Below are 26,463 nucleotides of genomic sequence, written 5' to 3' on the forward strand. Positions count from 1 at the left end.
TCCTGCAGTATTTGCTGATTAACATGGAAATTGTGATTACAAACAGTAAAAATGTCCTCCCTAAAAAGAGGGTACACTGTATGATACAGATTGTGTAAACCAATGTAATTTTGCTTCAGAAGTTTCTATTGGAAACTGTAAAATGTATTTTTCTTAAATATTAAATAATAAGATGTGTATGTAGTTATAAAACAACAAATGCTTATCATTTCAGAATATCTGATAAGGAAGATCTATAACATTTCCATTCTATGGAAAACAAATCCAGGCGAAGGATCAGATGGAGAAAACAAGAAAAAATGTATATATTGACAATGTACTTGACACATTAATCCAGTAAAAATACAGGTAACAGAAAACTGCAGTAATGATACATAGGAAGATAAAAATGCATGGCCTTATAATTGAGACAGTTGTCTCAATTATAGAACTATAGGAAGTATAGTTTTAATTGAAAGTGTTCTCTGTGAAAAGGTTTAAGCATTGGTTAAATTGTTGTAAACTAATTTAGGCGTGTTTCCTTTAGTCAACGTTTAAAATTTTTGGCAAACAAGTGATTAGTTACTATTTTCTTACATTTCCTGAGAAAATGGCAATATTGATATGATTCTGACTAATTAAAACATTATCAGCAGAAATTAATTGCCTAATATTGTATATAATTTTGGGTTTCCTTATGCTTGTTAATGACCTAATGCTAATGTATCTTTTTGACACCTTTGTACTCTGTTCTACAGAAGAATGTTTCATATCACTGGTGTAATTATCTTGGTTTTATTGACATTAACTGAAATTGCTAATTTTATTATTTTTATAGCTGGTAGGTAAAAACAAATTTTATGGACAATAACTTTATTAAATTGGTAACTTTACTAATGACTGATGTTTTATTGTTTTTAATTGTGTTTTATTGCTTGGTGATTTAGATATTTGTGATTTAATATGGTGGAGTTTTTTGTTAGTTGTTTTTAGAGACTTGTTATTTGAGAAGTTATTAATAAGTTTATAAAATAAACATCTCATAAACTAGGTACCAAATCCTGCTCAATAGCTATTTAATTAATTTGAAATTCTCAAAGTACTTTCCTCATAGAATAACATAAGAGGCCATGCTTGCTAAGCTTTTTGAGCACAAATGCTGGGCAGATCCTGTATCATGACCCAGTAAAGCAACATCAGTGAAGGAACCACTTGGTTTTATCACACTTCCACACGGTATGATATCACAACCTTCCATTAACCACTTTACATATTATTATATACAACTTTCTATTACCAGACTTTTTGTTAAAGAAACATAGTTTTTGTTAAAGAAGCATAGTTTAGAAACCATGTTTCAAGGGCTGCAATCCTATGCACATTTGGCTGGCAATAAGTCCTGCTGAAATCTCAGAATAAGCATATGAATGGATTTATTTACTTTATGTATGTGCTTTATATAATTTTAGATCATTTGTAAAGACTCCAAATTAATCTATTGTGTTAACTGGATAAATTTACATATGCAAATTTGTATATAATCCAATGAGAACAAAACCTGTATATGCCTCTTAATTTGATAGTGCATCCCTGAAAAATTAAAATAAAAACTATCATTTAGTTTTCAGGTTTTCCTGTATCCTTTGCTTGATGTATGAAACCAGTTGCTTTCTAAAAAGTGAGGTATGTTGTGAAAATGTGCCCAGAGATCTGGACAAGTGATCCTAGTCACATCTGTGTGAACAGCTTGCACTTACTAATCAGTGAAGGAAAAGCTGTCTGCACATAGTCAAAAGGAGTCTGTAGCTGAACCTAATATCTGCAAATGGGTTCTAGTGTTTAGTGAAAGCATAACTCTAAATGCAGATCATAGGAGGTAGGAAAGGGAGGTAGTTTGTACTCTTATAATACCAGTATATGCAAATTGTAATTTCTTTTCACATAAATCCTGTTATGATCTAAAAGACTGCCACAGAAGAATCAGAATATGGTTTAAATTATTAATTTGTGTATTGGCAGAAGTCTTTACGTGTGTGAATGTAAAACACACTGAAAAAGTTTTTGTACATGCAATGAAGTATATTGTTTAGCCTTCTTCTAAATCTGTTTTTTTGCATCTTACTGTATCCTGATGTTACAATAATCCTTTGTGGGAAAGTGATGAACACTGCTGAAAATTTTGAGAACAGACACACCCTTCTTAACTCATTGCATTTAATGGATGCTTAGGATAGTACTAACTGGCATAGTATTTCCTAGGTATGTGTTTATTGTTTTAAGATTTAAGGTAGCACATAACTGGTGGTTGTTCTGTATATGAGATCAGATTGAGATTGTTTGTGACTCAAATCCAGAAAGAAGTGCAACAGAGAAAGTTACAATGAAAGATAACCACAATTATACAGTGCACCATGTACAGAAGTACCAGATTAAATTAGCATGCATGCTATATGAAGGAAGAAAACTACTTTTTTCTGTGTGAGGCTGTGGAACTCACTGGCACCATGTGCACTAAACAACTAGAGATAAAATAATCAAGGGTCAATAGCTATCAGATAAGGTTGGTAGGACAGGATCCTCTAATTCGAAGTTACCTTAAATAATAAGAAACTGAGACAGTGTTCGTGACTCACAGTATGTTCTCAAAACAGTTACATCTTTTAAATACATTAACTTCAATGGATTCAGAAGGATACAACACTCTTTATGATTATATTATAAGACATTCAGGCTATGATATGCAGATTGCTCATTCCAAAGTAGCTATCTGTAATAAGAAAATGGGTTATTTTAGAATGAGTGTCCTGAGAATTGCGCCACTGTTAGTATTTATAATTTTGTCAATGTTGGAGCAGGATAGATGGCTAGAAGGGATCTTTTAGCCTATGCCACCCCAGGAAGTTAATAAATCTAGCTCAGACAGCATTCAATCCCACAGAATAAGGCCCTGAAGCTCCAAGTCCCATTATTAAAATCCAAAACTGTGGGTGATCTTAAATGTCTTTAGCCTGAAATGCCTAAACAGCATTTTCACACAAGGCATTACCAAGTGCCCATACTGTAGATTCTACTTGAGAATTATTGGTGGATCTAAAGGAGAACTGATACATCTCACATGTGAACACATCCCAAGTTAATGAAAAATGGCCCAAACCTTTCTCATGCTAATAGTGGTACGTGTAAATGTTAAATATGGGACAGGAATGGAACAGGGTATACATTTTCACCAGCGTAGATCTGAAGAGACATTACAGCCTGGAGTAAGTCTCACATGATATGCTCTTACTTGTGAATGCCTTTGCTGGGGGAGAGAATGCAGTAGAAAAGCAAAAATCAGCTTGTTACTTGTGTAAAGGGACCCTAGTTCTGTATTACTCAGCACACAACTTAGAACGCTGTAAATAGCCAGATCCCAGGCAAAGACCCTGTCGCTTTCCCCAGGTCTTACCCAAACTTGGGACATTGTTCCGTTTTAAGGGGGGGGGGGACTTATCCCTGAGCAGCTGTGCGTCCCAGCTGTGGACTTCATTTCCCAGGCTTCCTCCTCGTCCTAATGTATTCCGTTCTCCGGCCGGCTCTATGCCTGTGTGTGTGTGTGTGTGTGTGTGTCCGCGTGTTTGAGAGAGCGGGCGAGAGCGAAAGAGCGAGGGTGTGTGTGTGTGTGAGAGCAGCTAGGAGTCCCCGGGAGAGTGGAGGCTCATTCACTGATTAGAGGCAGCTTCGAGAGGCAGCGCTGCGCTTTCCCCGGCTCCCAGCAGCCGTGTCAGGCTCTCGCTCACTCCCATGCTGGCCGAAAGCGCTCGCACACACGCGCCGAGCTTTGCACGTCCAGCTCTCCGCCCCATGCAACATCTCACGCTCTTCCTTTCCCCAGCCTGAAGTCCAAAGGGGAAGCCAGCTCCCGAGGAATTTCCACGGTGAGTATTGGAGGTCTCAGGGCTGCCTGTTAGGAAACCAAGGGTGTGCGTTTTTGTATGTGTGCGTGAACGTCTGTGATAGTGTCGAGCTAACTTTTCAGCAACGGATCTCCAGGGTTTTGATCTGCGCTGGCGCTATTTGCTTCCCCTGCAAATCCGGGCTCTGATGTTTCGAAAAGTCAAAGTTTGTGAGACAAGTTTGTCCCTATATTTCTCCCCTCCCCTCGCAAAGTTCAAGCGGAGCCAGCTACTTACTGGGGACTCGGGGTGGGAATGCTGAGGGGGGGGGGGAGGGTGTCTTAATGAGTGTGTATTAAAAGTCAGATCAATATGGTGCCCCCTCCCCCTTGAAGCGTAGCTGAGATCCCTGGACTCTCCTCCTCCTGTTGTTTATTTTCCTGGGGAGTGGGTGGGAAGCAGCTAACATGGGGAGGGTGGTGGTGGTGAGATCAGGTGCCAGAGAAAATAACCTTGCAAAATGCAAACCGAAAATCGCGCGCTTGCAATTACCGCAAACATCATATGGCAATTAAAAGGGCGGCGGGGGGGGAAGCATTCCATGTGCAAGCCACAGAGGTACTTCCCGGCTTTCCTTCGTATTTCCTCGAGTTTCTGGCTGCAACAACACAGTTTTCCGAAACAAAACCGAAGCAGAGAGAGAAAAACTGCTATAGAGGGGGAAAGCTAGTTTATCTCCTACTTAATTAAAAAAAAAGAAACCCACAAGCGCAAATAGGGGAAAGTTTTGAGTAAAACCTCAGGGTTTTTAAGAATTCCACGTTTCACTGTGCTCAGTTACCTCCGCTCACAATCTCTCCATTGGCTTTCAGTTTTACTAGAGAATCAAGGCGCGCGTGAACTTTGATTTTACTGTTTTCGAAAGTATATATTTGCTGTTAAGGAGAACTTTTCATCTTTATTGTTTTGTTACATAGACTTTTTTTTTGACGAATTTGAAATCTTTGCAATTGGGAGAAATGATTACAAAGTTCAATCAAATAACTTTCCTTACTTCAAAGAAGTTCACTCGCCTGCATTTTTGTGAGATGCAAAAAAAAATGTACTGCTTGGATGTTTACCATTATTTTTGCAAGCAGTAGCAAAGACGAAGCTGTCCTATGGAGCCAAATCGGCGCAGCGCACAAATAACAAACCCGGTTGGAAGTCCTGGGTGAGAGGAAGTGAGTGATGCAGATAGAACAGGGGTCCTTTCGAAAAACTTTCTGCACCTTTTCAACCCAGCAGTCAAGACACGACAAGCTTTTGAAATAAAGCAACAGCGGGGCAAGGAAGTCAGTCGATACAGAGGCTGCAAGGAAGGGGAAATAATTCCTCACCTTGTAGATCGAAATACACAAAAACCATCTGCTTGGGCACAATGGAATCATTAGGCGATGTCCAACGCAAGAGTTGCATTCAAGGCTTTCGCCTTCCAGACAGGAAACGTGCAGGGAAGGGTCGTTACAATAAATTCAAACGGCTTGAGTCATCCTCACGTTTGATGAGCTTTGTTTGCAGTTTTAGGGAGAAAAAAGCCCTGAGCGGATCCTAGAAACTGAGGTGGAGGGATTTTACTGACCTCCCCGCATACGTTTCCGGGAAGGAGCGAAAAGCTGGATATCTTTGCAAGGCTGTTGGTAACCGATTGCGCACAATTTTTGTCTTAGGCGCAGAACGCTGGCGTCAGTGGGAAAGTGCCGGGCATGGCAGAGAAGGGCACATTGCCGGGAGTGAAAGGGTGCGGAAATTTCCCCCCAAATGGACTTTTGAGATTTTCTTGTCCCAGTTTTGTTGTTTCATTTAATGAAGTGGGAAAGTGCCTTTTTTGGGGGGGGGGGGGGGCTTGTTTAAAATTCTAATAAATCAGCCCTATTCTTTGGTGCTGGAAAGGACAAACACCTGTTTTGATTTGCAACTGCGGGAAGTCATACAAGTTCAGGTTAATTTTTCTTCTTGTAATTAAAACCGCGTTTATTTCCTTTTGCTAGGAACTGGAAGTGGGCTGACATGTCTGAACTAATCCAGGGTTCCTCCTAGATCAGGAAAACTGAGTTTGAACAGTTTGCTCTAGTCTTTCCCTGAACTGGGGGAGCCAACAGAAACTCTCAGAGTCCAGCCCTCGCCCTTTGAGGGACCTTTCCGGACCGGGGGTGGAGGGTGGGACGAAAAGCCACAAAATATGCACATCAGATTGAAGATGGCTACTTTATGTTGTTTCACCAAAATAGTTGCCCAAAGTGCCTTTCACGCGCGTAAATTTCCGCAAGTAAATGTTAAAAAACGGGGAGAAGAAATACGTGTTTTGTTGGGATGGCGTGTGTGATGGGAAGCTCTGTACAGCCCAATAACATCTCAAAGGTGTATTTTGCAGTTCAGATCGTCGCTTTCTAGCATCCCTATTGTTTTCATTTGCTTGCTTTCGTTGAGGGGAAAAGTTGCAAATCAATTGGGGAAAGGCAAGGCAGTAGCTTTGTTGTTGCACCAGGGGGCCTGATCCGCCTTCGCTTTCATGGATCCCGCTCTTCGTACTTCCTGAATTGATATTCCTAGATTCCGAACTGGCGGTGCCAGTTTCCCACCCTTCCCTCCCCCTGCAGTTTGTCTCGTAATCTAGTCGGTACGCCCGCAACACCAGAATCCCCCTGGAATTCATCTACAAGAAACGCAGCGTTATAGAATTTCTTGGTGAGGTCTTGGGATCCCTTCCTTCTGGTTCTCGATCTTCCATTTGTTTAAATTTAGTTCAAATGTATAATCAATCTGAGCACTTTAATCCCCTCCGCAACTGATTTTTTTCTTAATATCGGCATTTTCTAACTAGGAGTATATTTCTACATTCCTACTTTTAAAATTAGGAGATTAAAAAGTAACAACTACCCGAAGTATCCACAAAGATCCCTTTCTTCATTCCCTCTTTCCAGAAGTGTTGGATGGTTTTATAAAAAGAATGCGTTTTGTTCGTTTTGAAAACTTTCCCCCCTCCCCTCTACAAACAGCAGAGAAAATGATTGTTTTAGTTCCATTAATTTAAAATTTTGAAATAATTTGAAGACAATAGAAATTTAACTTAATTTAGTTGTATGGAAGAGGTTTTTTTTTAAGTAACATCATAGAAGCCATTTGTTACACAAACTCTAATGTTTTTAGTATTTTAAATTCAGTATTTTTACTTGTAATTTATACTGTAAAATAGATTTTTTACCTGTAGTCGTAGTCAGCTTTACTTTATCCACTTGCCTGTTGACTAGGAGAAAAATTGATAAATTCTGTGTATGATCTGACTTCCTTCCTTTAAGTAGATTCTCTTCCAAGGTAGTTAAAATAGCATTATATTATGAATGCACAGAGAAACCAAAAGCAAAACTGAACATTGTGTGCAAGATTTTGCTTTTGGATGCTGTTTTGTTGTAGATCAATCCTGAAGGCTGTCAATTCGGCTTCTCTTGGTCTTGCTGCTTCACTTTGCATTTAGTAATAGGTGGAAATAATGGGTGGTATATGAGTGCCTTGAAAAGAAAGATTTTAAAGAAAAACATCTCAAGCAAGTGGTGATTTTAATCATAGAAGAAATCAGAATTCCCCCCCCCCCCTCTGCTCATCTAAGCTGGATACCCAGTGGACAGTTTATGTAGCTTCATAGATTTATCTCCACGCCCTTGGCCTCCTCCACTTCTTGTTTAGTTAATTCAACAAAGACTTTTTGCAATCTGTTTGGAGTTTGTCTGATACTGTGGAAAAGTATCTGCTGATTTATTTGGTTGCTTTTCGATTTCTGTCGCTAGACCGTCTTTTCTCTTCCTTTCAGTGAGGATGTCAGCTGTTATTACTTCCTATTGATCCCTTTGCAAAGTGAGAAGTGAACTAAAATTAATGTCAATTCCACTGCTTGGATCAATAGCTGGAGTTATTTTAATCTGGATTTGCACAGGGTGCTAAATTAAAAAAAATCAGCATAGAGGCAGAAAAGTAACAGTTACTTACTTTGCCTGTGCCCATTCCCTTCCCGTCACCTGAATGCTTCATCAGACTGGTTATTCTGCAATCCATATTTTTTTTAATTAAGCAGCCAGTTAGTTTTCTTATTTTGGCTTCCATATTTAAAAACTGATGACATTTTGACATTGGGAGTGTATTAGCTATAGATTTTCATAATGACTGGCCTTGCCACAGCCTTTTCTGTACATGGTCCTAATGATGGTGGTGGTAGGGAATCAGAGTGGGGCAAAGGGATGGTGGGAAGAAGGTAAGAAATAAAGCAAGAATGGGAAGAGTGCAAGTCTTCAGAAAAAAACTAAACTTGGCTTGATGCACTATTACATTGTGTTGATTTATTCTCTGCGTGATGAAGTTTGCAAACGAATAAGGCGGTTGGAGTGATTCACAGCATCTTACAAGGAGTGTCAAGCGTGGCTTCCAGATTACTAATTTATGAAATAAATTTAACATAATGAGGTGATAGTGCAAGTAAAAATAGAAAAGCAGGCACACACACATCAATGGAACATTCTTGACCCTCCTCCCAGTTTAAATTGTGGAGAATTTGTGTTATAGGCCAGTTCATAGTGCATTTCTGTGTAATTGTTTTACCTTTTAAAATAGGTGGGAATAACTGTACATTTTCCCCACCCCAATTGGGAAATTATTACAGTTTTTAGTCTTAACATTTGTTTGCTTGTTTATTGATAAGCCAGTTGTATGGCAAGAAGCAAAAGAGCACTGGAATTAATCCAGGCTGCCCTTGAGATCTCTCGGTCCATGGTTAAAACCTGAAATTTGTTGATATGAGACCCATGGTCTGGCAATTTAGCATGGATATCTCCCAGCAGGGGAGCCAAATGAGAAAAAAGCAAGAAATTATGCCCACTGATCTTCAGTTGCTGCATGCCTTGGTATAGGATGGGAGAAAAGGAAATGTTATTGCTGGACTCCATGAAAGGCACAGCCAGCATGCCATAGAGTTTGTTAACCTAGGCTTTCTCATTCACAGAATACAAAAGCCACTCCATTAGAAAAGGGACTCTTTCAGTAGGTTTTATTTGCTGTGTCTGACCTTCTTGGAACTAACAGCCACATTTTTAACAGCTTTTTTATTATATTAATTTTTTTGTCTTTTTGAGTGTGGCAAGGGTAGTATATTGCTTTAGAGTAACAGTCTTCATATATTAAGCATATTGTGCCATCTTGAATTGTCAGTAGTAGAAGCTTTTAAAAGGATTGTGGGTTTGCTATTAAATGGGGGACAAAGAATTCTGATTTCAGTTCTAAAAGGTTTGGAAGGAAAGCCTATTTCCTCCCAAACTCACATATGCAAGTGCACAGATATTTTTGTTCTGTTTTTGTTTCCTTTGATGTTGCGATTTGTTCGTTGGAATGTGAAGAAGCTACAAAGGAAAAGCAAGTCCAGAAAGTGCATTTGTGTTTTTTCTCTAAATGTTAATGGCACATCCAGGGCTGTTTACAAATCTACTTAAGCATGAGCACGTTAGGAAGTAAAATTACTGATCTATTTTGTTCTGTCCTCGACCTGAAAGGCAGATGCTTGCGAGAGATCAGATGGCACAAGCACCCATTATGATTTCAAATATTGTCAGAGATGCTAGGCACTTTATTGATTAAGTTTGTATTGCTTGCTTTACAAAAAAGAAGCTCAGAGAAAGGATGAGGGGCTATTTAGAAGTATGCGCACTGAGCATGTTGCTTATTCCAACACACACCATTGGTAAAATCTAAAACCTATGTATCCATTGCTTCTACAACAGAAAATAGAAATGGCAACTAGATTGTTTATGGATTGCAGGCATAAATATCTGTAGGGAAGTTCAACTGTAATTTTGAAACACTTTATTAGAAACTTGGTTTTGGATAGGGGCACAGAAGTTCCTGTCATTGATTTTTACATTCTAAGATTATTTATTTTCACATTATTTTTTGTTTGGTAGGAGGTAGGTAGGTTGCCCTTTTTCTGCTCCTCAGAGGATAGTATTTTCCTGCATGGGTCTGCGGTGTGGTGGGGGTTAAAGCAACTTATTCAGAACATTTAATCCCTGCCAGACCAATATTCCTTGATCTGAACCTACCTTAGCCCACTCCTCATATGTATGGCAGAAGAAGACGACAGTGAGACTGTTGGTATGCCACATTAAGTCAGCTTTTGCGAGTTCTTCTCTTGAGCTCAAGTTTACTGCTAAAACACTGAACTGGGAGCAGGAGAAAGGTTTGTGCAGACACACCCTTAGAGGGAGTCAGAGGCACTTCTACATATTGGTAGTTTCCTGCTAGTTTTTTACATGAGAAGACAAGTTTGCGTCTAGCTCAAGCAATTTTTCTGCTGCCCCTGGACAGATGGCCGCCAAAGACTGACAACCTCTGTTCCCCTCCTTTCCCTCCTGTTTCTTCGCAGATTTGAGATGGTGATGAGATCCCAGTGAAATCCTTCAGCGCTACCCCCAGACGTTGTTTTGCTTTCCATCCAGGGAAGATCATTTCCCTTGTGGCCCTGTCAAGGAAAGAGTTTCCGATGGACTTACACCGGGCAGCCTTCAAGATGGAAAACTCCTCCTACCTTCCCAATCCTCTGGCATCTCCAGCCCTCATGGTTCTTGCTTCTACTGCTGAAGCCAGCCGCGATGCTTCCATCCCTTGCCAGCAGCCAAGGCCCTTTGGTGTCCCTGTGTCAGTGGACAAGGATGTTCACATCCCATTCACCAATGGCTCCTATACTTTTGCCTCCATGTATCACCGACAAGGTGGGGTGCCAGGAGCATTCACCAACCGTGATTTTCCACCTTCCTTGCTTCATCTCCACCCCCAGTTTGCTCCCCCAAATCTGGACTGCACTCCAATAAGCATGCTGAACCATAGTGGTGTTGGGGCCTTCCGTCCCTTTGCCTCTTCTGAGGACAGGGAGAGTTACCAGTCAGCTTTTACACCTGCCAAACGCCTGAAGAACTGCCATGATACTGACTCTCCCCACCTTCGCTTCTCAGACGCTGATGGCAAGGAGTATGAGTTTGGAGCCCAGCTCCCATCAGGCTCCCCTGGCTCCCTCAAAGTCGATGACACAGGGAAAAAGATCTTTGCTGTCTCTGGCCTCATTTCAGACCGGGAGACCTCATCTAGCCCTGAGGACCGAAATGATAGATGTAAGTACCTTAACTTTGCTTAGCTGGACTGTTGAAATGATCAACAGGTGTGTTCTCTAACTCCAGGATACATTAAAGAGGCACATGATACTTGTGGTCTTGTTTTCTTTAAGTGGATGTTGATGGATTGCAGAGGGAGGTGGATTGAAGGGAAGCTGTAAAAGGAAGCTGTTCTTCTCAGCCTAGATGTGGGTGCTGCACAACAGAGTATTGCTAGCGCTACAAAGAAGGAAGAGAGATCTTGGTGTTTCTAGTGTGTTCAAAGTTGTCCCTTTTAGCTTACACTTTCTTTGAAAAATATTGCCCTGCTATTGAGTTAAAAATCCCCCCAACCATTACCTTGCTCACTTGCTTTGTGTAACTAGCATACCAGAAGCTACCCCTCATATCAATATGTAGGTTTAATTATTAGATATTTAACATAAGCTTAAAACCTGTCATAGAGAAAGAAGGCATACTCTTCCATGGTGGAACACCAAGCTCTAATACCTCCCATACAGTTTGCAGTGTTTTCAGGTATTGTGCATTTTGGGAATGAAAGCATCTTTTGCAGTCCAGGGGCCATCTGAAAGCCAGGTTATACAAGGTTCATTATAGGAGCAGTGCCTATTGCAGCATCCTCTTCGACCTCTCCACTGACTAGCTTCCTCATTAACTGCTGTTGAGATGCCTTGCTATGTGGAAAGTAGATCAAATGGAACCCCATCTAGGAAATGTAAGATAAGGCAGAATTTGGCTGATGTTGGTTTCCTCATACAAATACAGTTTAGATCTTGAGCAAAGGTTGTTTTTCCATTGGGGGTCCCTTTGTTCATTCTTCTGGACTCTTGCCTCCTTCCTCATCTTTAGCTTGGGGGGGGGGGGAGATGGTGGAGTAAAAGGGAGAAGCAGTGATTTTTTTTTTTCAAGCTGCATGCAGCTTCCCAGTTCCCCCTTGGATACCATTTTTCTTCTTCCCCTTTATGATGCCGAGGAGAGTAATAGAGACGTTGTTGCGCTCTCTCCCTTGTCGGTGCTGCTTCCTCGGGCTGTCTCCTTGAATTAGGCACTGTGTTAACTTCCCGGTGCTGGGAGGCATCTGCCGAAAGCCCGCATACCTTGTCAATAAAAGTCATCATAAAATCAACCTGCCTTGTAAATCCATCGCTCTTTGGTTTTGAAATATGCCATGAGTGTGTCTTTTATGTCAACGTTTGTAAGTGTGGAATGATTCCCTTTTAAAGACAGAAAATACATGTTGCCCTACAAATGTGTGCTCTCTCTTTCCCTAGTATGACTTGCGCTGTGTGAGAAGGGCTTTTTTTTTTTTTTGCCTTGAATACTTGAGTGCAACAGTTGATTCCTTGCAAGAGTGTGTGTGGGGTGGAGGGGAATATTAATAGGAGTTAAAAGAAAGAGTTGAGATTACCATGAGTAAAAATAACATAGTAACTGTTTATGGTGCTCTCCACTATCTGTATAATCTGTTTGTACACTGAAAATTGACACTTTAAAAAGCTGGTCTGCTGCTTAAATACATTAGAGTGCATGGAACATTTCGTCTTGCAAACATGCACCTGTCAGTGGTATAAAGAAGTAAAATCTTCCATTAATTACTGGACAATATGTGGAAGCGATGGAATGGCAAGCACCTACGGTAAAATCATTACATTGTCGGAGCGGGAGTAGCAGAGTGAGGGAGATGACTTGCCCGACACAGGGCTTCAGGAAAGAAAATCAGGCAGACACGTGCAACTAGTGCCAAAAGGTGTATTAACATATATACACAACAAGTGCTCTCTTGTGCAGTCTATACAATATCACCTCCACGGACAAAGTGCTTCGCCTAACCACCATCTCACAGGGAGAGACCTGTGTGATGCACACACAGATCATATATAGTCCAAGCAGCCAATCCTGGCCGTGCTGACTCAGCAGATTGCATCACTTGGCTTCTGCCGGCTCAAGCCGGTCTGCTGATCAGGTCACTGTGACCTAGCCTGGCAGCTAGATCACCAGCTGTCATACTGTAGCTGTCAGACTGGGTTTATGTAGATTCTTGCTCCAACACACCTCCTAATCTATTTAAACCCAGTGCACCAAAACACTTTACACAGTTTACATACATGTGCACCAGCAACATTACAGTTCATATTTACGTAGCTCGGAACCCTTTCCGGAATTCGTTCAGGAACTCATCATGATTGTAAAACACATCATCGTGTTCCTGTTCAGCCAGCTCTTTCAGACGCTTGGCTTCAGCCTCCTTCTCCCTTGCCTCGCACTCTGCCACCCAGGCTTTCCATTTCTTAGCCTTTTCTTTTAACATTTCCTCAAATCCGGGTGGGTCTGGATTGACAGTCAGAGTGACATAGGGACACTTGTACCTAGCGGGACGTTGGCCTTTGGTGGACCTGGCAGACACCCGTGGCCCTGTGCTTGGACCAGCTTTGTCTTCTTCGGGTTGCTCTGTTCCCACCTCCTGGGCTGGTTGCTCTGCCCCTGTAATTGGGTGTTGAACCTCCTGACTCTCACACTTTACCTCCAGTTCCTGCATTTGAGGCTCTGCCTGCTGACTCTGCTCGTCAGGCTCTGTGCCAGCATTCGGCTCACCTTCTCCAGCCCCACTGGGTGCCACCTCCTGGGCTGGAGTTCTGGGCTGCGCTCCAACATCGTTATCGCTACTTGGCAGCAGGACAAATTGTTTCTGCAAGGAGTGCAACCTTGGCCAGCTGCTTTTTTCATTGAACTGGGCACTCTTACTAAGTGTTATCTTGCTTTTGCTATTGCAGAAACGATAACACCTGGCCCTTGGCTTGTAGCCCAGAAAAATTAGGCTCTCTGCCCGGACATCCCCCTCCCCGCTACTCGTGGAGTGGATGCCAACCCGAGCCCGTGACCCAAAGACTTTTAAAGAACTCAAATCTGGGGTCTTGTTCAACAGTAACCTGTAAGGCACATTTTTCACAGTATTACACCAAACCCTATTTTGCAAAAAAACAGCTGCATGTATGGTTTCTGCCCAATAGGTCATTGGCAGTTGTGCATCCTCTAACATGCAATACATCACATTCTGCAATACAGCCCCATGCCCATTTTCTCGGGGCGTTGCCGGGTTCGTCAGACGGTGGGCGATGCCCTTGTTCTCCAGCCAACGTTTCATCTGGTTAGATAAGAATTCCCCCCCTCTGTCGGTTTGTACAGCTAGGAGATTAACCCCTAATTGTCTCTCCACTGCTTTGACCCACTTGGTGAATGTCTTATACACCTCAGACTTATGCACCATGGTGAAAACCCACGCGTACCTCGTGTGGTCGTCGGTGGCCACCAAGCAGTATCTCCTCCCCGACAGACTCTTTGGCAATGGGCCAATAACGTCTAAATGGACTAGTTCCAGGGCTCGTGTGCTTTCCCTTGAGCTTTCTTTAGCAACAGCACACGCCTTGCTTTTGGTCTTCTTGCAGACCTGGCAATCCAAGTAACATTTGCAAGGATTTACTTTCAAACTAGGCACAAGCTCCAGGGTTTTCTTTAACGCCCTAAATCCGCAGTGCCCAAGTCTCCTATGGAGCAAATGTATACAATTATTGTGCACAGGCTCATTCGACACCTGAGCCACCTGGGCACAATCACTCTGGACCACATACAGTTTACCTTCCCTCTTTCCTGTCACCAGCAACTTTCCCCCACCTCCCAGGATTTTGCAGCAGGTTTTCTCAAATCTCACCTGGTATCCCTGGTCAAACAGTGTGCTAACACTCAACAGGTTAGACTGCAGTGAGGGTACATACAACACATTTTGCAACATACATTTCAGTGCAGGAAATTCCACATTGCCTGAGCAAACAGAATTGGCAGTGGTCCCATCAGCCAATCTCACATACTTATGCTCAGGACTGTCAATGTTTTTCAACAACTCCTTCTCGCAGCAGAGATGGCTCGTTGCCCCGGAGTCTAAAATCCAAGCAGACCCTGTGCTCTCTACTGCAGACGTGACCAGCCGGGTTGCTTCCTCACACGGGCTGGCGGTCCTCCGCTCTCGCCGCACACGCCCCCGCCTCTTCTCCCTCTCAGGGCAAGCTCGGAGCAGGTGCTGCGACGACCCGCATCCATAGCAGCGACGGACTGCAAACGCAGTCGGCTCCACTTCCTCCACCTTCGGACGCCTGCCAGCAGCAAAAGCTGGCTCATTCTTGGCTGTCTTCCCGGACACACCGATAACAGCACGCTGCCCGGCCGACACCCCCGGACAGCTCACGGCCGCAATTCTCTCTTGGAAGTCAAGCAGGTGGGCACAGACGTATTCCATGGTCAGGGTCGCTACGTCCACCGTCTCCAGAGAAGTTATCAGGGGAGTGTACTCAGGTGGCAACGACGACAGCAAAACGTACACTCTGTCGTCTGGGGCTACAGTCTTGCCTCTTGCCTCCAGCTCAACGAAACAGTCCGTTAGCCGTTTGATGTGATCTTTCACACACCCTCCAGCCGGCATAACGGTGCGGAACATCCTCCTTGTCAAGGCCATGAGGGAACCAGCAGTGGTGCTAACATGCACCGCACTCAACGCGTCCCAGGCAGCCTTGGGAGTGTCCTTCCCTCGCACATAAACCAGCTGGTCATCTCCTATAGACAGCACTATGTTGGCCAGTGCCTTATCCGAAAACACAGCCTCGGCAGGAGATAAGTCAGCAGGGGGGTTACTCACGAACAGCCATTGCCCTTCACGCTTGAGGTAGTGTTGCATTCTCAGGCTCCACACCGCGTAGTTGGCTGAGGTGAGCTTCTCAACGGCTACTCCAAGCTGTTGCTGAGCCATCGTGCCGACTCCTCCTCACAGCTGGCTGCCGACGTCCCTCTGGCTCTCAAACAGAGAACGGTGGTGCTTCTGTGTCCTTCACCGGCGTTCCTCGCCTCCGGCTCTTTCCAAACTCACAGTCAGCTCAACTCTCAACTCTCTCCTCCGCGCAGCGGAACCGCCCTGGGCCCATAACCCTGTCGGAGCGGGAGTAGCAGAGTGAGGGAGATGACTTGCCCGACACAGGGCTTCAGGAAAGAAAATCAGGCAGACACGTGCAACTAGTGCCAAAAGGTGTATTAACATATATACACAACAAGTGCTCTCTTGTGCAGTCTATACAATATCACCTCCACGGACAAAGTGCTTCGCCTAACCACCATCTCACAGGGAGAGACCTGTGTGATGCACACACAGATCATATATAGTCCAAGCAGCCAATCCTGGCCGTGCTGACTCAGCAGATTGCATCACTTGGCTTCTGCCGGCTCAAGCCGGTCTGCTGATCAGGTCACTGTGACCTAGCCTGGCAGCTAGATCACCAGCTGTCATACTGTAGCTGTCAGACTGGGTTTATGTAGATTCTTGCTCCAACATACATGTATTGCAAACAACACATGCACATGTCTTTTGTCTCTTTTGTTCAGAAAAAAACTAGATCTTTCTTTCACTGATTTTGTTGTCAGAGTCTTGAGAGTCTTGAATTCTTAGGCAGTATTTAGGAAAACCATGTAAAAGCCATATAGAGAACAAGGACTTGAAGAAGATATTTTAGAAAAATATATTATAGCATGAAAGGCAGGATAAAAAAATTGCAAATTGTGTGAAAAGAGTCTCACAGTATAGAAAGTTTTATTTCTTGATTTTGTTTGATTTGCCTTAAAAACAGAAATTACGTAGTTTGAATTTATAATGCTTTAATAGGAGTTAGATGAAAATTGACATTACATGCAAGAAGCCTGCATAAAGTATGAATTTTTGGACACAGACTAGATTCAGTTAAGGGACTGAATTTTGACTCTTGTTTAGTTAAAGGGGTTTAAGACATACTGTATTAATTTAATGTTTGCTTATGTGTGCATGAACATAAGGTAGCATGGTCAAAACTAATTATGACCTTCAGATATCCTTGACATATTTAGACATGATTTTTGTTGAATGTATATTTTAGGGCATAAGAATGGGGTAAGAATAGGGTGTGGGTTTAATGTGCTCAAAAGATTTGGGGTAGTTTATAGAATGGGTCTGAGGGCTGACATTGCTTTTGAGTGGTTACATGGTTTTAGACAGAAACGGAGGCTTGCATGCATATTTGCATACATGTAAATGTGTCTTTCTGGGCTTTTATAAATACCTGCCATTGACCCCCAAAAAGCTGTCTCAGTTTCTTTGCACAAACAGTATATACAAATCTTTCTGTGAAACAAGGATCCTTTTACCACCTCCCTAACATACATTGCCGAGAAATGGTTATATAGACAAACTGGTCGGCAAAAGTGTATCAACGGGGTAGTAAAATTCATCAGCTCAGCACAGCCTTTATGCCTCTAATAGACACCCTACAGATTGCAGGGCCCTACTGTTTATTTGTATTCTCCCAAATACTGCAATGGAATCAGACCACATGATGGGTGAATAACTTTAATTGTAACACATGACGTTCCTTGTGCCGGCACCAACTAGTTATACTCATTTTTTTTTTTTACGTCGTATAATTTCAAAGTTGGAATTCTGACTGCTTCCTTTGATTTTAAGAAAGAATGCAAAACAGTGAGTTTTAAAGCTCCTGGAAAAGGGGTATTTTTCATATTAGAAGAAGTACTGCCCAAAGGTAGTTCTACAATACCAAGAGGCTCAAATTAAGGGGAATATATGTCTGTATATATGTAGGCATCTAGTTTTATTAATTAATAACTAATGGGTAGATTATTTGTGTTTCCATAGGGATTGAACCTAATGTTTGTAAATTAGTGGTGTAAATATGGATTGATTCCTTACCTATCTAAGAAGCTGTTTTAACATTTGCATTGATATACCAGAGTTTTGGGTTCTCCCTCCAAAACAAGTTTGAATCCTCAAGAAATTACATAATTTATTGGGATTAATTGCAGATTCCAAACTGGGGTCAACAAATTACAGATGTGCAATCATACACCAAATGAGTATATGCCTCAAGAATAGGCATAATTTCAATTTTGTGGGAAGAAGCAACAACAATAGAACACATTTTTCACTAATGGTTACTTTACAAATCTTCCTAGAGAGCATCAGTATACTAGCATGTTTCTTTTTCCTTTGGATTCTGATTCCTGGGAACTCAGAACATAAACTGCAAGATCTACACACAAAGAACATTGGATCATTGGTTGAAACACATGTTTTGTGTGGCTTTCTCTGTTTAGATGTTCATATAATGACGTTTATGGAACACTGCTTATACAGCATGTGTGTTGCACAAGTATCAGTGAACACATTCCATGGGGCTCTTCCAATAAATGTATCCTCAGTAATGTGAACATTTCTAGCAGGAATAGATATGGACATTGTATCCCTGTGTGGGGAATAGCTATAACTCTTGAAAAAAATTTCCTTATTCTCTGTCTTCTAAAATAAACTGTCCAGACTACTGTTCCCCACAGACCAGACACTACAGTGTTTTCTCTCAGCTCAGGGACCAGTAGATGGGCCTACAGCAGCTTCTGGATTGTGCAGAACAGATTTTTCTTGCTTGACAAATCCAGTTGCTTGTTATTCTGTCCTTCATTCGTTTAGGAAAACTCCTATGTACCTGGAGTTAGTAGCACTCTCTTGCCTTTATTTTTAGTCTACAAGTAACTTTTTTTTCTGTTTCTCTAGATGACCGATTTCTAACTTTAGTCTCTGTTATGTCTATCTTGTTTAAGTTATGATGTTGAAAAAGTGGAGCCTCATGATCAAAGTTAGGTTATCTGAGTCTTGTTTTACAAATATGTGAAGTTAGCTCACAATACCATGAAATCCATTACTATGTAAAGTTGGCTCACAGTACCATTCAGTCCATTACTTTGAGATTCATACTAGTTCATTTATAAAGCCTCCTCTGGTATCTTTTTTTTAATGCAATATACAAACTGTGGACAGTTCTTAAGAACTCTGTGCTGAGGCATGTGCACAAATGGCAATGTGATGGAGACTGAGGCACCATCAACTTGTTTATAATCAGTTTTCCCTACAATTTTGGATCACAGTAGGAGATGAACCTTGTTTGGCTTTGGCATTTGGGCTGCTTTTGAAAATAATTTAAACAACTTGTTGCTTTGAAACTAATGAATGGAAACATCTGAGAACAAGTCAAAGTGCTGTTCTGTTTATGTGCCAAGCAGGAATTATTAATAATGTATAAATTCATCCCCCCCCTTCTCTTAGCTTTTTATACAACTATAGGACATAGAGCAAAACTCAAGATTCCTCTCAGTTCTAGTTACCTCAGCAGAACACATGCTGTCCAGGTGTTTATACATGAGGGCCTATAGTATGGCTGGGATGTAGGGGTTAATTATTCCAGTTCAAAATGTAGATGTGAAGTTTGTTTTTTTGTTCACTGATGTATACTGAGAGTAACACGCTACTTTCTAGAAATAGTTAGGGGAAAGAACGATAGTAAGACCATTTTGCTAATATGTATTTCACACCACTAAGATTGAGATTATTTACAGGCCTAGTGAAATAACTACTTTGTGTGTATGTGGGTGTTAATAAAATAGCCCATAAAGTGCAATAGCTTACTTGGGCTAGGCCTAATACAGACCTTCAGTAAAATACAATGAGTAGATATACACCATTCAAATTCAAAATTTTACATCATTAAACAACGGAACTAATACATTTGAAAAGTTAACTAAAGCATTAATAAGCCCACTAGCAGAATGAAATTGGTCCTCTGAATACACTCTGTTAGGATAGTTTCAGGACTTTGTCACAGTGTTTTAGTGCTCATGAGAGGAATTTTGTCTCAGTTATATAGTTCCATTGTCAGACCCTGAAAGAAGGTTTAAACAGGTAATGTTCCAGAGAATGGGCTGGAAGGGTAGCCTTAAGTGGAGTTAACAAATTTGCTCTTTGCTCAGCATACTTCTTGGAAAACAAAACAAAAAAACATGTGATGGGTTCAACAACCTGAGCTCTTCAGGGATATTACCTGTGTGTGTGTATATATATGTGTGCGTGTGTGAATATATATGTGAATATGCAAGGTGAGTTTTGATTTAACAAAAACAAGATTGCGGGTACAGAAATAGTCTTGAAGGTTCAGATTTTGAGAACTTGCTAGCAGACAAAAAAACCAAAACATTTCAGAAGAGCCGCTGCAGATTTGTACTGGCTTGACAGACCTTGCCTTGGATTCAGCTGAAGCACAACTGACTGCCTGTTTCCTACACCTTTATCTTTGCATTTTGGCTACCCTTTTCCTTTCCTCCCCCTCAGCAAACTGTTGCCGGGGTTTCTTGTCATGTCGCTCTGTTTAATTGTCCTGTTGGAATAAAGAAATGTTTGGGCTGTTAAAGTGGCAGAGGGCTGGGTGTGAGTTGCTCCTGTTCTGCCGGCTGCAGGACCATCTGGCCCTGGCTTGCATCCGCTGGTCTCCAGCTTCTCTTTCTCTTTATGTTAGCTGGGGCTATCTTGCACACTTGGAATGCCTAATCACCATGGTGAGAGGATGGGCCTTACTGCCTGCCCCTTCCCGTCAATTGTCATGCAGAACCGATCGGGACAACCGTTTTCTTTGCGGCAGTCGCTTGCCTGTCTTCGCCTGGCTCTTGGCAGAAGGACGGCTTTTAATTGATCATCTGTGGGGGAGGGCTGAGGTTGTTTAAGCCTCTGAAATGTTTCCCCATGCAGCCTCTACCACCCGGCCAGATTTTTCATTTGTTGGGAAATACCAATGATTTAGCTGTGTCCTTGCTTTTCTTTTGGACCTCTGCTTGTTGCTGTTTTATGGTGAACTCTGAGGGGCTTATAACTGCTGCTCAAAGGAGCACTGAGCAAGAATTAAACATTGTGTTTATTTGTCCACAACTGGGAAGGGGGCACATATGGGCACTAAACATTTATTGTCCTCCTTTCTACTGTGTGTTTGTGTTTGCATGAATGCTTATGGATTTATTATCTGTGAGCAGGATAAACTCTTAATCTCACTTGTTTAATTAACAAATCCTGTCCTTTTTTGCCATAAAAAAGGCTCCAAACCTGGCACCATCCTGCTCCTCAACATAACTGAAAGCTGGAATTTTCGGTTGTGAAGATTTAATTTCTCAAAGCATAGGAAATAAACTTTTTCTTGGGACCTCAGCACACTGGAAATGAAAAATCACTAGTGATTAGTTTGACTCAACAGAGCAAAAGTCATATCTTGTGTGGCAAGTTTCTCCATATGTAAACCAGGAATAATGACCTTCCAGCCCTACCATTTCCATAGGTCATCACAAACAGAAGATGTTGAGACATCATTAAAGGGAAGTAAATTATCAACTAATTTATTCTTATGACCATGATAATGGGATGGGGGGCACTTCTTGGATTTTCTTTCTCAGGCACCAAAATGTCTTGGGTTGTCTTCACTGGTCAGCTCTGACAAACATCAGGATTGTCAGCTCTGGCTTGGCAAATTCCTGGATATTTGTGGTGGTTCTTGGAGAAGAGAGAGGAGAGGAAGCTCAGCAGGGATGTTATGCCACAGACCACACCCTCTGAAGCTGCCTTTTCCTCCAGGAGAACTAATTTCTGTTATCTGGAGATCAATTCTAATTCTGGGAGAACTCCCAAGTGGCACCTCGATGGTATTCCTAAACATAGTATATATAGAAAAATACTATTAATTGCTATCAATTGTGGGAAAGTGAAGAGTGAGACAAGCAAACTAACATGATGTCTGACCACAGGGACATTCAGTTTCTTGTTCTGCCAGGATTTCATAAGTTTCTTGGGGAGTGTGGGGCTATGATTATGCCCATATGCTCCTGACATTTAAAAGTATTCACAGAACAGGTAATTATACTAATACATAAATAAATCCAGGGTGCAGTTATTAATAAAACTAGCAGATGCAACATGTAAATTGATATTCTTAGAATACAGTTCTCCTCCAAGCTCTAATTTTAATTTACTGGTTTTTATTTAACATGTAAGACATTTTCACCTTCAGCAAGGAACTGTAATAACTATAGGATTTTTTGCATTTATTTAGATTTTAGCCTCCTTAGTTCAATAGCTGTTAGTGAATGTAATAATAGTATAAAATACTATAAAATAGCTGGTTGAAATCTTTCCAGAAGATTGGCTACATTTGTCACTTATTTGTTGCAGGAGATCTAGACATGCTTGCTCAATGTTGCATTTCATTTGTTTGGACAATGTATGTTCTCAGCATGAAACATTTTTTGTCTCTTGGAGAATGCTTTCTTTCCTCGTAAACTGTATCTGTTGCAGCTGTGAATTTTACGTGGAATGTAGTTGGTTGAGTGAGTGTCGCAGACACTTATTGGACAGCATCAATTATGTCCCTTGATAGCCCTAGTTATGATTGACAAAATGTTCAGTCTCCTTTAAAAATACATTACAAGTAGCAGTGTTGTTATCTCTACTTACTATCCCCAATTTATTATGTGGGATAGGATATCCTGCTACTGATACCTGATCTGGACTAGTTATTCTAGTATTATAGGAAAAAACTTGGCTTTAAAATGTCTTGTAAAGACCCAGACAGAACCCTTTTTCATTCATGAAAGAAGGCCAATTTATATATTATGGTCACCACATGAAGGTCACTTTGAAGTGTTCAACATGATGGGAGTTTGTGAGCAGTGGTTAGTCATGTGAATTTCAATACAACATAAATACACCCAAAGGGAGGTTTGTAGTCTTGCTATGAAAGTCATTCAATCCACATAGGAAGCAACTGTGAAGAGATGTTGCACCAGCTACACTGAACTGCTTAAAGTAGCCTCTACATGGCAGTCATAATCTGTAATATTGCCATTACATGTACATTCAGAATATGATAGATGGTAAATTTAGCCATGGTCTGGCTCCAGAGCTTTCCTGGGATGTCAATGTTTGGGTTGCCAAGATCCTGCAGGAAATGTCCTGTTTTTTATTAGTGTCTTCATGTATGGAAACAGACAGGTAAAGCTGTTCATTGCATGGAGGTAAATAATATCACCTGTTAAATAATATTCTATTAAGCATCTATTAAAGGGACAGCAATTTTTATCTATCCCATTGGCAACTCCAGTTAAAGGGTAAACATGCATCTGAAACCCCATGAAGGAAAAGCAGCTGAGGAAGGGATTTTGAGGAGAAAAACAATTGACATGGAAAGTATTAAACACCCACTCCTCACTTTAGATAGTTTCCTTCTATTTTTGCTTTTAATTTAAAAACAGACTGTCAGAACTGCCTTAGCTGGATTTGAATGTAATGTGTGGTTTGCCTTGGTGATGTAATGAAAAGAGGTCATTTCAATGTTTGAAATACAGTGAGCCTGATCCTATTCTGTGATTTTGAAATCTGAGTAGGATAAGATAAAAATAATTAAGTTAAAATGTTGAATGTTTTCTACCATGAAGTGTTTCCCAATTATCTGGCCACTCCCCTTCCACCTTTCCTTCAGGTGGCAACTGGGGCTGGTGGAATTAATCTTTTCTCTCACAACAGATGCTAATAGGAACAGTTCTTAGCCTCGCTGTCTTTTTCTGAAAGTCTGAGAAATAATGCAACTGCATTACCATTTATACTGCTTTTATGTTGAAAATTAAATGATATACAGTACTAGAACATTAATTTAAATGTAGAGTTTCTTTCTGACAGGAACCTATTTTTCTATTAGTATAGGAAGACTAGTTAAGGTGACCCTTCTCTTGGCATGTACCAGAGCCCATTCCTTTTCTATAGTGGATTCTACCTTGTGGAATGGACTCCCTGAAGGAGCACCATTTTTAAGAGGCATTGTAAGACTATTCTGTTTGCAAGGGCTTTTAATGGTGTTTGTGGCAGCTATTTTCTTGGGGGGGGGAGGTAAATAAAGGGGATTTTACTTAGTTTTGGAATTTTGAACTGAACATAAAACATAAGAGAAGCCATGTTGGATCAGGCCAGTGGCCCATCAAGTCCAACACTCTGTGTCACACAGTGGCCAAAAAACCTCTAACTGCCATCAGGAGGTCCACCAGTGTGGCTAGAAGCCCTCCCACTGTGCCCCCTCTCAAACACCAAGAATACAGAGCATCACTGCCCCAGACAGAGAGTTCCAACAATACGCTGTGGCTAATAGCCACTGATGGACCTCTGCTCCATATGTTTATCCAATCCCCTCTTGAAGCTGTCTATGCTTGTAGCTGTCACCACCTCCTGTGGCAGTGAATTCCACATGTTAATCACCCTTTGGGTGAAGAAGTACTTCCTTTTATCCATTTTAACCTGACTACTCAGCAATTTCATTGAATGCCCACGAGTTCTTGTATTGTGAGAAAGGGAGAAAAGTACTTCTTTTTCTACCTTCTCTATCCCATGCGTAATCTTGTAAACCTGTATCATGTCACCCCCTCAGTCGACGCTTATCCAAGCATTTTAACCTTTCTTCATAGGGAAAGTGTTCCAACCCTTAAATCATTCTAGTTGCCCTTTTTTGGACTTTTTCCAGTGCTATAGTATCTTTTTTGAGGTGGTGTGACCAGAATTGTACATAGTACTCCAAATGAGGCCGCACCATCGATTTATACAGGGGCATTATGATACTGGCTGATTTGTTTTCAATTCCCTTCCTAATAATTCCCAGCATGGCGTTGGCGTTTTGTTACAAGCTGCTTGAGTTACAAGGGAAAGGCAGGGTATGAATATATACGTGCATTGTGTATGTAATAAAACTTGTATGTTGCCTGGGTTGTTTTATGACAGAGAGGTCAATTTATAAATGTTAGATATAACAGGTATGTGCAAAGGACTTGAATAAGCCAAATAGTTGTTTCTTAATGGTTCATGTTCTGCATGAACAGTGCAATGAAGTGAGAGAACAGAGGTGACTCTATATTTGATGTGTGATATTTGGAGAGATTGTTGAGGCTGCAAGGTTATACACTCCTACTTGGGAGAGTATAAACAGTGGAACTAACTTCTGTATGAACTTGTTTAGGATCATGAGACAAAAGGCAGTGCTTTTTAAATATTATTAATGGTCCACTAGGAAGCAGAAAATGTTAATCGGGTTTTTAACCCTGTGTTTCATATTCTTTATTGCATTTGTCTTTGTCTGTCCACATCATAGTGAACAAATTTTCCCTGCTCCCTATTATTCAAAAGAGAAGATTCATTTTTTAAAAATGTACAACTATAAATTTCTTTTAAATTTTTGTTTCTATCTATGACATCATGCCTTAAGAGGGAAATTGCATCATTACAGTTGTACACTCACTGCAAAAGAAAGTTTTTCTCCTCTATGTATAGCTGTCTGTAGCTATAAATTTAGTTAGTTCATATGACACATATAACTGAGAAAGACAGCAGTTCACAGGCATCTTAGTTGTGCATATACAGACTGCTGTCAAACAACTTCTCACCTTCACTTCTGAGCACTGAAGTATGTACTGTGTTATGGTTTAATGATCATAATTCCTTATATGGGCTTGAATACATTGCTGCCTAGAGTGTATCTGTGATGTTAATTTAGCATCCTTACCAGAGCGTTTACAATTAATAAAATGTTTACAGCTGCTGATCCTTATTCCTCCTGCTTAGGATATAGCCTTGTTCTGGATTTTGAACAAATAATGATGGCTTATGTGGCAAATAAACAGTAATTGAAATAACATTCATCTATTTGTTGGACCTTGTTCTGCAACAGTGCTCTTAACCTGAAGGAGAGAAAAGGCCACAGGGCATTTTGGTGAGCAGGGGTGAGGAATAAGGGTACTTTTGTAAGAGGCATTTAGAACCTTTTTGATTTTCATTACCTTTGTGAGAAGAATATTCAAATAGTACCTAGTTCCCTATCTATAAAATCTCCACCATCTTGTACTACAGAAAAAGATACATGTGTATCCCAGAAGAGACCCCAGATTTTATGTTTCTCCATAGCAAAAATACCAAATGGTGCTGATGATGCCCCTGCTCTATGATCATGCCAGTACACAGGAACATACACATTCACCAGATTATTTGAATGAAACAGCTGAATTTTTGGATACTAGCAGGGCTTTTTTTCTGCCAGAGCTCACAGGAGTGGAGCTTCACCTGGGCTGGCCAGGGCTCCAGCTGGCCTGACCTGCCATGCAGCAGCTACATGTTCACAGGTCAGGCGGTGTGGCCTAATATGCAAATGAGTTCCTGCTGGGCTTTTTTTCTACAAAAAAGCACTGGATACTAGATAATTTGAATTAAAACAGTTGCTTCCACATCACAGGCCACACTATAGCCATATGTTTTAAGTTAAATATATTATAGATAAAAGACTATTTTCAGCGCTGTTTTTGGATGTGCTGTTAGATTTCTGTGAAATAGAGAAGAGCTTCCCCCCTCCCCACAGCTAGGCTTATCCTATTTACTAGACTACCAGGACCCCTCTGTGCTACTGGAAGATTGGAGTCAACAAAACTCAGGGAAACTCGGAGTCTCTCGGGTG

General features: G+C 41.3%; 2 protein-coding genes across 5 annotated transcripts in view; one reads left to right on the forward strand and one right to left on the reverse strand.

The window, feature by feature from the left end:
• The window catches only part of ERI3 (ERI1 exoribonuclease family member 3), a 790,890-nt gene that overhangs the window by 573,369 nt on the left and 191,058 nt on the right, over positions 1 to 26,463 (reverse strand). The gene's annotated exons all lie outside the window — the stretch shown is intronic.
• Positions 3,666 to 26,463, forward strand: part of RNF220 (ring finger protein 220) — a 537,115-nt gene continuing 514,317 nt past the window's right edge. For 2 of the 4 annotated variants that reach the window (XM_060231698.1, XM_060231697.1), the window contains exons 1-2: positions 3,667 to 3,896; positions 10,297 to 11,038. In XM_060231698.1, the coding sequence (XP_060087681.1) occupies positions 10,414 to 11,038 (625 nt within the window). In that variant the 5' untranslated portion in view covers positions 3,667 to 3,896; positions 10,297 to 10,413. Of the gene's footprint in view, positions 3,897 to 10,296; positions 11,039 to 26,463 lie in introns of all 4 variants that reach the window. The other 2 variants (XM_060231695.1, XM_060231699.1) reach the window with 2 other exon arrangements.

The sequence above is a fragment of the Heteronotia binoei genome, chromosome 2, assembly GCF_032191835.1.
Source record: "Heteronotia binoei isolate CCM8104 ecotype False Entrance Well chromosome 2, APGP_CSIRO_Hbin_v1, whole genome shotgun sequence".
NCBI lineage: Eukaryota > Metazoa > Chordata > Lepidosauria > Squamata > Gekkonidae > Heteronotia > Heteronotia binoei.